Source organism: Ostrea edulis, chromosome 4 (assembly GCF_947568905.1).
Source record: "Ostrea edulis chromosome 4, xbOstEdul1.1, whole genome shotgun sequence".
Classification (NCBI taxonomy): domain Eukaryota; kingdom Metazoa; phylum Mollusca; class Bivalvia; order Ostreida; family Ostreidae; genus Ostrea; species Ostrea edulis.
Window position 1 is genome coordinate 28,070,388 of NC_079167.1, and position 14,111 is coordinate 28,084,498.

Below are 14,111 nucleotides of genomic sequence, written 5' to 3' on the forward strand. Positions count from 1 at the left end.
TGATTTTAAGATGAAATTATACTTGAGTATGAATTTGCTCAACGCATGCGCTTTATGTTTTCTGAAAGGAAAACCACCTGGATTTGTGGATATTTTCATTGAAAATGGTATTTTTGCAATTTATGCCAACTTCTAGCTCTCGTCATATGACACAAATAATTTTGGTGATCAAACTGAGCGGATTTTGGGTTTGCTAATCCATTCCTTATTTGAATGCCAGGGTTTGAGCTTCAAGTGAAATCATCGATATTTTGGGCCAAATGACTTTAGAAACTGTACCTACTTCTTCACTTCATTTAGTCAAAAAATTGAGTTTTAGTAGAAAGTAATCTGAAACATTTTTTGAAACCCCTACTGGACTTGAACCCGCAATATACAGATAAGCAGTTGACACATTAACCGACTGAGCTATCCAGCAAGGCAATTAAATTTAAAAAGAATATACAAATATTGCTAACAGTTATAATTTCATTACCACAAGGGGACACATCGGGACCACATGTGCTGACTTGTCATGCAGCTGTTCTAGAGTTTCAAAAGACAATATTGTGCATCTTGTATGGCCACCTTGACCACCTGCGGCTATTCTGGAGATGATTTTGTCCCTACCAATCAGATGTCCTTGTTGACATATATACAGTCAAATCTCGATACTTAAAAAACAACGGAACTTTAGAAAATCTTGAGATATCTGGGAGTTTGAGATATCTAAAATCAAACTTCAGAATCACATAGATTCAACCCATGTTTGTCTGCAGTGCAAATAATTGTGTAGTATATTCTATGTTTAGTCATTGCACGCAAGTGTAGTTTCTGTATTAGAGTAATGTACGTACCATGAGGGTAGCACAGCCATGCAACTTGTCTAAGGGGGAACAATCTATACTAAACACAACATTTAGTATTAAAAACAATTGGATGTGCATACAAAAAGGCAAATATGAATCCTTTTTGCTTTTGTTTAAAAATATTTCAGTGAACAGGATTTCATATTTCATATACAAAGCAATCATGTTTACTCCATCATTTCATTTATTTCAACCTTTTTTTTTAAAATCTGAAATCAAGAGTATAAGAATATTATAAAAAGTCACTATTTCAGTCTTTAGACATGGAAGTCAATTTAACAAATATTTCACATATAAAGTTGAATGGTAAAACACATCTGTTCCCATCAGCTCACTGAAGATGAGGCTAAAAATGCTAGATGGCCTTTGGGACACTTGTTTGCATAATGCCCTTTCTCTCCGCACTGAAACATAATAAAGCACTGTGTAGGAAACCTTATACAATATACAGGTATCACACTATTTCACCTAAAACTGGCTATTACATGTACGTTATCTTACTTTCAATATTAAACTAAAGCTGTACAAAATGGATTAATATTAAATCCTCAGGACAACATCCAAACTGGGAAAGATTTGAAATACTGCATATTCTAATTCATATTTCTTATTCTACCTTCAACCTAAAGTATGTGAATTTACAATTCCTGTATTACAAAGATACTGCTCATTGACGATCTGGTATTCATATCACCAATCCCTGTGACCTTGACCTTTCCAAGTGATCTTGCTTAAAGATCAAATCCTCTGGTCAAAAGCAACCTTTGAGAATATGATCCTACAATATCTGCATCATAAGGTTTCTGTGAGACAAATTCAAATTCTAAAACCTGTGACCTTGACACTTTCTAACTGGGTCATTATACATGTACATGTATATGTTTGGATCATAAGTAGCAGGCATTTTCTATCAAGAATGAACACCAAATCTCTCTCTGTTACAAAGATATATGGTCCTGATGACCCGACCTCTTCTTATCTTGAGCCTTTCAAAATAACCTTGGGCTAGGATCAAACCACACCCTCAAACTAAAGGCAACCTCTCTGTATAACTTATGAACCACCAGTATTTTGTTATTAAAGGTCATATGAAATGATTTCTACATGTAACAGTGGTATTTTACTTTATAAACATAAAGATTGTCAAGACATGACATGAGTTTTGAAAAACTGGAGACAGTGGTGGATCTAGCAGGGGAGGGGAGGAGGGTTACAGGGGGTGCAACACAACACTCAACACCCTTTGACTGACTATTTTTGACAAAAATTATCATTTTTTGGCATTTGGGGGACTTCACCCCCCCCCCCTTCTGGAGGAAAGGTTCAAACTTGGATTGCATCAACCCCCTAAAATTTTCTGGATCCTCCACTGCTGGATGACTAATATACATGTATATATAAATTTTATTAGGGTATTGAATAAGAGAAGCTGAAAATACTTCTGCTGAATACTGTACTTTAATAAACCATACCTTGAAACATGTGACCTGGTCAAGTGGCCGTCTTGGGTCAATGTAGTTATCTTGACCCATTGGTGGTTTGTATGGCAGATGCATATTATGGCCTGTCCCTGGCTGGTAGGTACTGTCTACTGTGGTCTGAATGACATTCTGTAAATTAAAACAAAACACCCATGATTGTAAATCCATGTGATCACTTATATTTACTAACACATCAGCTAGGACCCAATCCTATAAGATTTATATATCATGTATGATTTACCAACACATCAACTAGGACCTAATCCTATAAGATTTATATATCATGTAGGATTTAACACATCAGCTAGGACCCAATCCTATAAGATTTATATATCATGAACGATTTACCGACACATCAATTAGGACCCAATCCTACAGGACACTAGTGATAAAGTACAAAATAAATCGTACAGTTTAAAGAACTTCAGCATGCGGTTTAAATTAGTTTTCTCTGAATAAAGCTATTTGACCCAGCCAAATATTATTTTGAGCAACATGTGCATGCAACATGTTGAATGCATTTTCCACATATCAAATGGGTTTACATAAAGGTACAATTTTGTTTTAATGCAGACAAATTTATATATAGATTTTCTGCAAAGTACATGTCAAAATCAATATTGTGTCTTTTCTACCAAGTCAGAGATCACTTTATGGAAAATATAAATCATAAATAAAAAGGTTACCAGTAAAATAAAACTTTTGTAAAATAAATACTTTTCTATGTATAAGATGAAGTGGGGTGGAGGAACATTACCTAGTTGACATGTTTCAATGCATCCTTATTCTGTTTAGGTCCAGGGTATATTAAGTTTCAGGTCAAGATTAATTTCTGTCCACTGAAGTAAGAGGTCGAGGTAGCAAATATATTCAGTAAACATTTAAACATTGTAGCCTTGCTGTTCAACTGCATTTTCCCAAAAATAATAAAACATTACTATGTATGGTGAATATAATTCCAATTTTGAACTCTGCAAGAAATCTACATATTTATACAATCTAGATTGGACCAGATGAAGTTGCTTGGGAGATTTATCAAGATATTTAGATAAATGTATTTTGTTTTGCATAATGCAGTACTCTTTTTACCATTGAAAATATAAATAGGAGTATTTCATTGTAAATAATTCCATACTCGTGTGACATCATAGGATCAATGATTTATTTTAAAAACGTATGCATAATAAGAATATAAATTTTGTTGGGGTTTTTTCAAGTAGTTATTGTAAAAAAAAAAATCTTGTTAAACATAAAATATTTCAAAAGTCTAACTCATATATGTTTCAGGGTATTGAATCCAAGGGCAATAACTCTGTTTTCATTGTTTTCTTTAAGAAGTCCATTATGTGATATATTTCTTTTATATTTCATAGACATTTTACACATTTTTGTAAAGAAACATTTTCATGAAATTGTTATACTATTATAGCATTATAACCAGTTTTTGTGAAATTTTAGGAAAATTGCAATTCTCTTAGGCTGATATGTATGTCTCACATCTTAAAAAGTGTGATGACCTATATATCTGTTTGATAATTGATTAGTTTTAACTAGAATAAATGGAAATTAATACACTTTTTATACTCTTATCAGATAATAATGCGAGCATGGAGTTACCTTAATCAGAAAATAAAATGCTAACACCATGCAACTGATTTTCATTCAATTTCTTACTATGTTTCACTGTGAAATATAACATACACTCCACTAAAATTAATGACCTGGCATCAGTGACTTTTTTTCTCCCTCTCACTGATTTGAATGAATATATGTTGGTTTATGTTAAAATGAAATGTGATTCAAATCTCTTTTGATAAATATCTAAATGTTTTGTCAAGCATTCAGCATCTGGATATTTCTGTTACATGTTATATCAACCTGGAGTAGATAATCAATAACTTTTGACACATTCACTATAAAAATACACACACCTGATAATTTTTTGGATTCATTCAAACTCATTAAATTTTACCCTAACATATATGAAAGATGAAGTGAAATTTCTATTGTGTGGAAGAATCAAAGTTTGATGTCCTTGAAATTCACATCAGACCAGCAGAAATATATGACCCAGTTCATCAAATGATGACAACTTCACAAAATCGACTTTTACCTACTGTGGAAATGCTGTTTAAACTGCAATAAGTATGCTGAAAATTCACAATAATGTACAAACAAGTTCCTACACACATTTCATAACATTGTGTGTATACATGTATATTACGATTTTATCAGAAGAATCCGAAGTTTTCATTTTTGGACAGGTCAGCGCTTTGTGTCCAGGCTCTGAGCAAAAATGACAGACAATGTTGACTTTCTTTGTGGATGTTTGCTGATCAAAAACAGGGATATCAAAACTGGGACTGTAAAACAAAACAAGGAAGATAACCTCATCATGCGTTCAGAAATTGGTCTAAATCCATACTTTTGAAAATAATTTTCTTTCAACAATTATTAACATATCACCAAAAGAGATAGTTTTAAAAAAAACTGTCCCTTTTATATCCAGGATATACAAACTTTCTTCAATATCTAATATATATTGTATGAGAAAACTCTAAAAACAGGCTTTATTAACTATGACTTTTGAAACAGAGATGACTAGGAGATATGACAATTATTACTCACTGCATGTATTTACACTTTGGTCCGTCTAAGCAAAACCCGTTCAGATAGCATTGGCAAAGCACTCTTCTAACATGACGATTTTTACAGTTTGGACCTGAAACATTTGATATAACATCGTACATTTGAAAATATTATAATTTTCGACATTTACTACATGTATGATACAATATATATACTGGATAATTACCAAATATCACCAGTTTTCCTATAATGTTTTCTGACAAATTCCTGTATTCATGAAACTAGCAAAATACATGTTACTTCATAAAAAAGGTTACCAACATTCAAATCAGATATAAAAATTGTAATGCCATACAATAATGTACCGTAAATTGATGGTCTTTTCAATAGTTTTTTCGGGGGGGGGGGGGGTTGTTAGTGTAAGTATCAATTATCACAAATTTTTTATTCACAATTTAAAAAAGAATTAAAATTTTTTTTACACTAAAATGAAATTTACATTAAATTTGATAACTTTAAGGTAAATCATTCATAAATATTCCTTTAAGAATTAATTGATAACAGTGAACAGTGTAATTTTGTGGGACTTTATGTCCATGTTAATGCAGGCTGTATAGCATTAGATATGTTACAATATCACTACTATCTCTCACTGTTCTTTGTTTATATTGTGATTTTCGATTTTTGCAATTGATGTTCCTAACTTTTGCACACAAGTTAAAGCAAGGGCTTATCATACAGTACGTTAACAGAATACCAATCTTCATGACACATATCTGTTGTGAGAGTTTAATAACTAAGTTAATGAAAACTTGAAAAGGACATAAATTCTCCAGGAGAGATATGATATTTACAAATGTGTACTAAATATTATCTAAGTCCCCCTCTCTCCCACCTCCAGATAATTTCAGATATATTTATTTTCCATCACATTTGATACATACCATGCCTACAAAACCCTCTGTCATACCAGGGGCAATCTTTGATTTTGGCAGAGGGGTCAATGTGAAGAAAGGGGCACTCTTTGTTGTTACATTCACCTGAAATGAGTATCAATTAAAAACAATAATGCACATATCTCTTATATCATTGAAAAACAATAATGCACTTATCTCTTATATCATTGAAAAACAATAATGCATATAATTATATGTAATCATATTTATCTATCTCTTAAATCATGTGTAAAGAAATCAAGCACAAATCATAACGAAGATCAACTGTTTACAATATAAATTGAAAAGATCATATTCCAAGGCTCAGCTATTATTAAGAAAGTTAAAATAATATGCAATGTACATAATGTGAATTTTTAAGAATTATTTTTCTCTAAACAACTTCTGAAAGAGAGAGAGAGAAAGGGAGAGAGAGAGAGAGAGAGAGAGAGAGAGAAAGAGAGAGAGAGAGAGAGAGAGAGAGAGAGAGAGAGGGGATGATTAAACAATATTTCCAACGTGAATTTACAAATACTGTTTTGAATCATGTGAAAAACACTCACCAAATTTGGAGAAAAAGTAGCACTCTGGCATTTTACTCATGTCAAACTCGTGAAGAAATTCACAGTCATCTCCCTTCTTACAGAGTCCTCTGAGCCAGTGCTTACACACTACTGTTCTGTCTCCTTTAACATGTCTGTATGGGCAGGCTGTGCCTTTACTGCATACATTGATGAGGTAAAACGTACAAATTGCTGCTCCAGATTCTGTTCAAAATTGAAATAAAAACAGGTACTACTATGATCAATTCAATGTAAGGGGAATTCAACATACATGAAACACTAGCTTTGCATTCGACACCTTTGAGGTATAAAACATGCCCTTAATCTACATGTACAGCATCCAGAAAACTCTACACATGTGTATAATTCTCAAAAACAATATACTTTTTTTGAGTGTGATAGATGATTAATTTTAGAAAATGATAAAAATAACACAAAAATTCCTTTGAAACTACATGTAAAGATTGTACAAAAATTTAACTTTAATTTGAGACATATCTAATATTTCTTTGCATCGACTAGAGTCTGAAATTTTATTATTTCAAAACATCTTAATAGTGAGCAAAGCTCGATATCTTGTTGTGAAGTGAGGTGGCAAGCTTGCTCTGAATTATTACACATATGATTGTAAGTCTTCGTCAGCTGAAAAAATTGTTAGATTGTTCATAATGCTATAGAAAAATGTTGCCATTACTAAGGAACTATTGTGTTTTTCTCAACTAAAATTCATTCTATGGACACCCTATCAATTATCTAATGCATAGAAAAAAAATTAAATCAGGGAGGGCGTATTGCAAGTGTGGTATCGGTCTATATTATCTCCATTTCATTATTTTCTACTTACTTGTCTACGTAAATTCCTATCTTCGTATTCGAGTTGTTTATTTCATGAAACAGGAAGAGAGTTATCTTTTATTTTCAAACGTATTTTATTACAAAACTTCTCATTGGTTACTTCTAGATTTAGTATCAAATCATATTACAGGTAACTTTTACTTTCATTCTTTTGTTAAGAAAAGTATTTAAACCCGAGCACAACCGTGCTCGGGGCTTCTTCTGAGCCAAACCTTGCAACAAGGTAAATTTCAGGAGTTGCCTCACCCCGTATTTTTGATTATTGTTTCTTTATTTTTCCTTTTCATTTATATTTTTCTCTCAAGCCATATTCATTCCCTGGGATTATTATTTTGGTATTTATCATACAATTGTCGAACTTTATTAAAGGTTTAAAACTTTATTTATTATTTTATTACTAGCCTCCCTCTAGGCGGACTCAAACTTACCTGGAAATATCTAAAAGGGTTGAATACCTTATATAACACGTATCATCATTACAAAAACACAACGTGAAGTAAAAAGAACATATCAATAGTAGTGGCAGAATGTCCAACTACTACACAAGTATTACTCAAGCTCTGCTACCCATTACATAGCACTTTGAAATATATCTCACTATACTATACACCAGTTTTCAGGGATGACTTTAATTATTAGTGTTAAACATCTGAACTTACTGGAAGCATCGTAAAAATGAATTAAATTCACGGTCAAGTAAATTCTTATGGGATGTTAATTTTATGTGTGTATTCAAACAACCTATTATCTAAATATGATTATTTACTTTTGATTATTCGCCTCTTTCCTGATGGAAACTGACACTGTCATTGCATGTCAACAAAACATCTCGAATTTATACTGCCGATACTGACAGTGATCTACCAACAATCACTAGACACCTGTACACTCCCTACTATATGGTTGCATACCAACATGATACCACTTTTCAAGAAAGGGAGGTAATGTCTTCCAGAAAATTATCACCCAGTAAGCTTAACTTGTGTGGCATGCAAAATATTAGAGCACATCATATGCAGTTACATCATGGGCCACTTAGATAGACATGGTTTACTATCATGATTGCAACATGGGTTTTGTGCCAAGTTTTCATGTGAGACTCAGTTATTAGTGATGCTAGATGACTTACTAAACATCCGAGACAAGAAGACCCAGTAGATGTTGCTGTTTTGGACTTCAGCAAAGCCTTTGACAAGGTGCCTCATCAGCAGCTCATCCGTAAATTACAACATTAAGGAGTCAACAACAACATAATTAACTGGATAGAAACTTTTCTCACAGGTGGGAAGCAGAAGGTACTTGTGGAGGGCAAGTATTTACAGGAAGCTGACGTTACGTCGGGGTTGCCACAAGAATCAGTTCTGGGTCCTCTTCTCTTCCTGTTCTTCATTAATGGCCTTACCACTAAACTCGACCTGAGTACAAGGTGCAGACTATTTGCAGATGACTGCTTGGTGTATAGAGAGATTCACTCACCAGAAGACCAGATCAAACTACAACAGGACCTGGATGAGCTGAAACAATGGAGTTTAAAGTGGGGAATGGCATTTAACACTCGGAAATGTAAAATTATGACCATAGCTCGCTCAAAACCCATCACACGTATGTACCAGCTCAACAATACCATCCTGGACCAAGTAGATTCCTGCGCATACCTGGGTATGAAAATTGCTAGCAGCCTTAAACTACTCAGAACAGGTCAGCCAGTGTGCCAAAAAAGCTAACTCGGGGCTGGGTTTCTTGCGTAGGAACCTCAAGTGCTGCCGGAGAGAGATCAAGAAGACAGCATACATCTCTATGGTGCGATCCATTATGGAATATGGCTCAGCTGTGTAAGATCCTCACTAAAAGAAGGATGCTAGTCCTCTCGAACGAACCCAACGACAAGCAGCTAGGTGGATATGCAGGGACTATAGTACCCATTCAAGTGTGACAGGAATGCTTGAATCACTAGGGCTGGAGGGATTGGAACTTTGAAGGAAGAAGGCCAGACTCCTGATGATGTATAAGATCTTACACAGTCATGTTGCCATCACACCTGAAGACCTTGAACTACACAACAGGCTGATGCCAGAACCAGGGCAAACCATTCTCTTAAGCTGAAACAACAGAAGTGCAACACAACTAAAAGACTCCACTCATTTATCCCTAGAACCATTACAGAGTGGAATGCATTACCTGACTCAGTAGCAGGGGCTGGCTCTATCAACATCTGCAAGAACCAGCTCATGCAGCTAGTCAATCTTGACTAGCAGCACAATCTCATTTGCGTATTACTCCCAAGGAGGTCTGCAAATTATCCAATACAACTAGATCTTTAGCTGTAGTTATAGAAGGTAACAAGCAGAGTAGCATATATATACCTAAATAAAGATATACAATGTAGATTTCTATATACCAATATATCATGGTTAGACATTGAACAGGTTGGGAACACTTCCCCTATAGCGAGATATTCTCGCTAAAATGCGATTATCCCTCTTTAGCGAGAAATAAACATGACCATAAACAGGTGTTTTGGCGTCATTATTGAAAATAATGGCATATCCCGTGCAACGCTAAATAAGTGCGACATACAATCAACATGATGCGAATTGTTTCTATGAAATTGACAACATAGTCATGAAATTGCCTATCAAAGTTGCTGCGTAAGAGGGAAGTAGTCTGAAATCCAATACACATCGTGAGTGTTTTTGTTTTGATTAATATATTTGCAGAAGTATCAGACATTTCACCACTTTTTCTTATTTTCACGTGAATCACGAAGAGATGTACTCCACGGGTGTTTTTCTCGGTTGTACGGGATATATTTATTCTCGCTAGAGAGGGATAATCGCGTTTTAGCGAGAATATCTCGCTATAGGGGAAGTCCCAACCTGTTGAAGCCCAGGAGTACAAATTTATTCAGCATTTATACTTGCTTTGCTCGCACAAACAGTATCACTGTCAACACATTCAAATACTTAGAATCAGACATATAAACCATGCATCTGTTCGGGTGACAAATGTAAATCTCATCACGTTTCATGATGTCCAATCAAAGGCAGTGGTATAAAAATTTAAATAATTGTACTTACTATCCATTCCAGGGAATGGGAGTGGTTGTGACCCCAGCTGTTGTTCAAGGGCTACTTCCAAATCAAACTTTATGTGAGAAACGGATGCTACCAGCTCCTGCATATTTGTTTACAAGTAAAATGTTTCCCTCTGAATAATATGCTGGTGATAGTTCAATGTTGTTTCACTTCTTACGCTTCGCGCCTCTAAAAATGATCTCTGAAAACGTTTTACTGACAGCGATTAACAATTCTCTACCCAGAGTTATCGTTCCTTACACTCACTTACAAGTAAGTGAGAGCAAGGAACGACAACTCTGGGTAGAGATTGAGCGATTAAATGACTTTCGTGATCCTCTGACTAGATTGGTCATGTATTAGGTCTCTAGACTTTAGATATTCTTTATTATATACCGGAAGTTTTTGTTTACAAGTGGATTGGTGCTTTATAGCATGTTCAATGTTGGTGTTTGCTTCTGCAGCAGGCTTTTCTGCAGAGTGCCATGAACGAAATCATTCTGAGGACAAACAAAGGGGAATACAATCCAGGAGAAAATATTTACGGGTAATTTAACGAGTCCTGATATTATTTAGGGACCTATCTACTTATTAGATTGATGATACAGATCATTGATAAATACCCAACGGACCATGCAGTGGTTGAAGTGACGGAACCACCATTAAAATTTGTCATTTCTCTCAAGCACGTAGAATTTACACCGACAAGGATTTTTTTATCATTCCGAAAATACTTTTCAATAGCTCTAGATATATATTTTTTATCACACTGGTTTATTTAATAGAGAGAGAGAGAAAAAAACAACAACAATTCAGTGATTATGTAAGAGACTGCTGACGATAGAACTTGTTTCCTTTGGCATGGCACTCCAGTGCTTTCAAAACGAATCAAGCTAAAGGTTTAACTAATGTTGGCTGAAATTTGGCTCGACTAGGTATTTGCGTTAGTCCAAATATCCCACCAAGGCTGAAGCCGAATCTTTGAACAAATTATTATTTAAAGAGTTGTAACAGGAAGGGAATAAATGCAATGGACCAGGCCGGGATTCAAACCTGGACCCCCTGAATCTCTAGTCATGTGCTCTACCAACTGAGCTATCTATCCACCTGCAGTGGAACTTAGCTAACCACTAGTCAGAGCTAATACTTAGGAAGGTCATATATCTTTTTAACAAGTTAGCACACTGCCCCTATAAACAGAGAAAAGTCCTGGGTGCATAGAATCACCGGAATTACCGCTAATCACCAAAATTACCAAAGAAATGACCAAAATTATCAATAGAAGGGACGAAATTACTTCAATATATGTTCATCTATATACCATCTATTCACACATCAAATTTCATGAAGATTGGTAACGATTTGAAGGAATTGTTTCCATAAAAGCGATTATTGTGACATGTGAATCTGAGTTACTTCCCTTTACTGACAGGTACTCAATAAGCGAACTATAGATAGCCAGTAAGTTCCAAATGGCAATATAAAATTCGGGACAAATATTTTATTTTATCTATTTATCACACTATATTGTATAAATCAATACCATGAATACGATATATAAAACATGGGAAATAACTCGTATTTACGCTTCACATTAATAAGTTTAATGACCATAACTCCTTTAAATCGTTACCAATCTTCATGAAATTTGATGTGTGACTAGATGGTATATAGATGAACATACAGTGAGGTAATTTCGGCCCCTTTATTGGTAATTTCAATCATTTCTTGGGTAATTTCGGTGATTAGCGGTAATTTCGGTGATTCTATGTAACGTAAAGTCCCTACTCTCCTGGTGTGGGAGTACCTGTGGGGTGAAGTTCCCTGGGATGAATTATATTTACCCTCCGGCAGTCTGATAACAATCAGGTCCTTTAATCTGCTCAAGTAGTTAACAACATCTTATAGCCACATCAATGCATTTTTCTTCTTCAAATAATGAAATAGGCCCTGCAGAAATCTTATTAATAAGTGATTGTTCGAAAATTTCAAGCTTTTCCATCGTCGTGTATAACACCCTGTGAGGCTTTGTGAATGAAAGTAATTTTTATTTGTTTTATACAATATAAGGTAAGTTGGGGCAGTTTACGCATTATAAACCGTGAAACAGTTTATAAAATTGCGTAAACTGTCCAGACTTACTTTATATCGTATAAACAAATAAAAATTACTTCCATTCCTTATAATTTAATTTAGTAAACCGCGTTTGATATTATATGATGAATATATAATGCTAATTAAAGAAAATATAAGTTTTATATGATGTGGACTAATATCATCGTAGCAACAAAATGGAAACTGACCGGCCAAACGTATTGTGACGTCATTCCTATAACGTCATATAGCGGGACTAAAGGGCAACTTTGTTTATACGATATAAAGAATGTTGATAAAGTGAAATGAACCAATCAAATTGCATGTAACAAGTAAAATTGAATTTTAGATGCTGTATGCTTTACAGAAAGAAAAATCAAAGAAGTAGGCACAGTTTCTACTGTCATCTGGCCCAGAAAATAGATGATTTCAGTAGGGGTCCCAAAATCTGGCATTCAAATAAGGAATATATAAGCAAATCAAAACTAGGTTTAATTTGATCCGAAATTGCTTTGTGTTGTATGACAGGAGCGTGAAGTTGGCATAAAATTGCCAAAAATGCCAAAATCAATGAAAAAGTTTATAAATTCAGGGTGTTTTCCTTTCAGAAAACATACAGCCCATGCGTCGAGCAAATTCATATTCAAATATATTTTTCGTCTTCTCTTAATACACAATATATATTAATCGCATTTTGCTCGACGGATGGGCACACCTTTTCCAAAGCAATAATCTGGATCAAATTTAACAGTTATGAAACTCTTTTTAAAAAATGGCGGGAAAAACTCTTATTCATGATGTAATAATGCTATAAAATTAGAAATAACTTTGATTTAAGTTGAGATAGTATACTTGCCATGTATTGAACTTATTCAAAACACATATCAAGCTTGATTTAAGACACATTTAAATCAGTGAATTTTTTTGGGCCTTTTTATGTACACAATTGTACCTTGTTCTTTCTTTTTGATGAGAATGTGTTGTGACAGTGCAATAATTAGAAAGGGGATTTCTGTCAAATACTTTATGTTGATCCGCTAAATGTACGTACATGGTTAACTTGTTAGTGACTATCAACTAACTACTACATGAGCCTACATTTTTAATTGCTCTTAAAATACATACACAACTTTTGGAGCACAAATGAACCATGCTTTAACTGCACTGTCAATAGAGAGCTCATTTTTAGCTCACCTGAGCCGAAGGCTCAAGTGAGCTTTTCTGATCAAAATTTGTCTGTTGGCGTCGTAAACTTTTCACATTTTCAACTTCTTCTCAAAAACCGCGGGGCCAATTTCAACCAAATTTGCCACAAAGCATCCTTGGGTGAAGGGCTTTCAAGTTTGTTGAAATGAAGGACCATGTCCTTTTCAAAGGGGAGATAATCGCAAAAATAGGTTAGGGTCATTTAAAAATCTTTTTCTCAAGAACCACTGGGCCAGAAAAGCTGAAATTTACATGAAAGCTTCCTGACATAGTACAGATTCAAGTTTGTTCAAATCATGGCCCCTGGGGGGTAGATTGAGGCCACAATAGGGGATCAAAGTTTTACATAGAAATATATAGGGAAAATCTTTAAAAATCTTCTTCTCAAGAGCCAATGAGTCAGAATAGCTGAGATTTACATGAAAGCTTTCTGACATAGTGCAGATCCAAGTTTGTTCAAATCATG

The 14,111-nt window shown here is 34.4% G+C and overlaps 2 protein-coding genes across 7 annotated transcripts in view; one reads left to right on the plus strand and one right to left on the minus strand.

Moving 5' to 3' along the window:
- Positions 1-1,014: 1,014 nt before the first annotated feature.
- Positions 1,015-10,571, minus strand: LOC125672440 (cleavage and polyadenylation specificity factor subunit 4-like). 2 transcript variants are annotated; one of them, XM_048908697.2, is made up of 7 exons: positions 10,349-10,571; positions 6,417-6,620; positions 5,863-5,958; positions 4,958-5,051; positions 4,554-4,692; positions 2,321-2,458; positions 1,015-1,252 (listed from the first exon to the last, which is right to left on the minus strand). In XM_048908697.2, exons 1-7 carry the CDS (start codon positions 10,449-10,451, stop codon positions 1,175-1,177), a joined length of 852 nt encoding a protein of 283 aa, XP_048764654.1. In that variant the 5' UTR covers positions 10,452-10,571; the 3' UTR covers positions 1,015-1,174. The 2 variants fall into 2 exon arrangements, with proteins under 2 accessions (XP_048764654.1, XP_048764655.1); XM_048908698.2 differs by lacking the exon at positions 10,349-10,571 and adding an exon at positions 8,401-9,344.
- Positions 10,572-10,707: 136 nt separating this feature from the next.
- Positions 10,708-14,111, plus strand: part of LOC125672433 (arrestin domain-containing protein A-like) — a 28,813-nt gene continuing 25,409 nt past the window's right edge. For 2 of the 5 annotated variants that reach the window (XM_048908685.2, XM_048908686.2), the window contains exon 1: positions 10,738-10,892. In XM_048908685.2, the coding sequence (XP_048764642.1) occupies positions 10,831-10,892 (62 nt within the window). In that variant the 5' untranslated portion in view covers positions 10,738-10,830. Of the gene's footprint in view, positions 10,893-14,111 lie in introns of all 5 variants that reach the window. The other 3 variants (XM_056161132.1, XM_048908689.2, XM_056161131.1) reach the window with 2 other exon arrangements.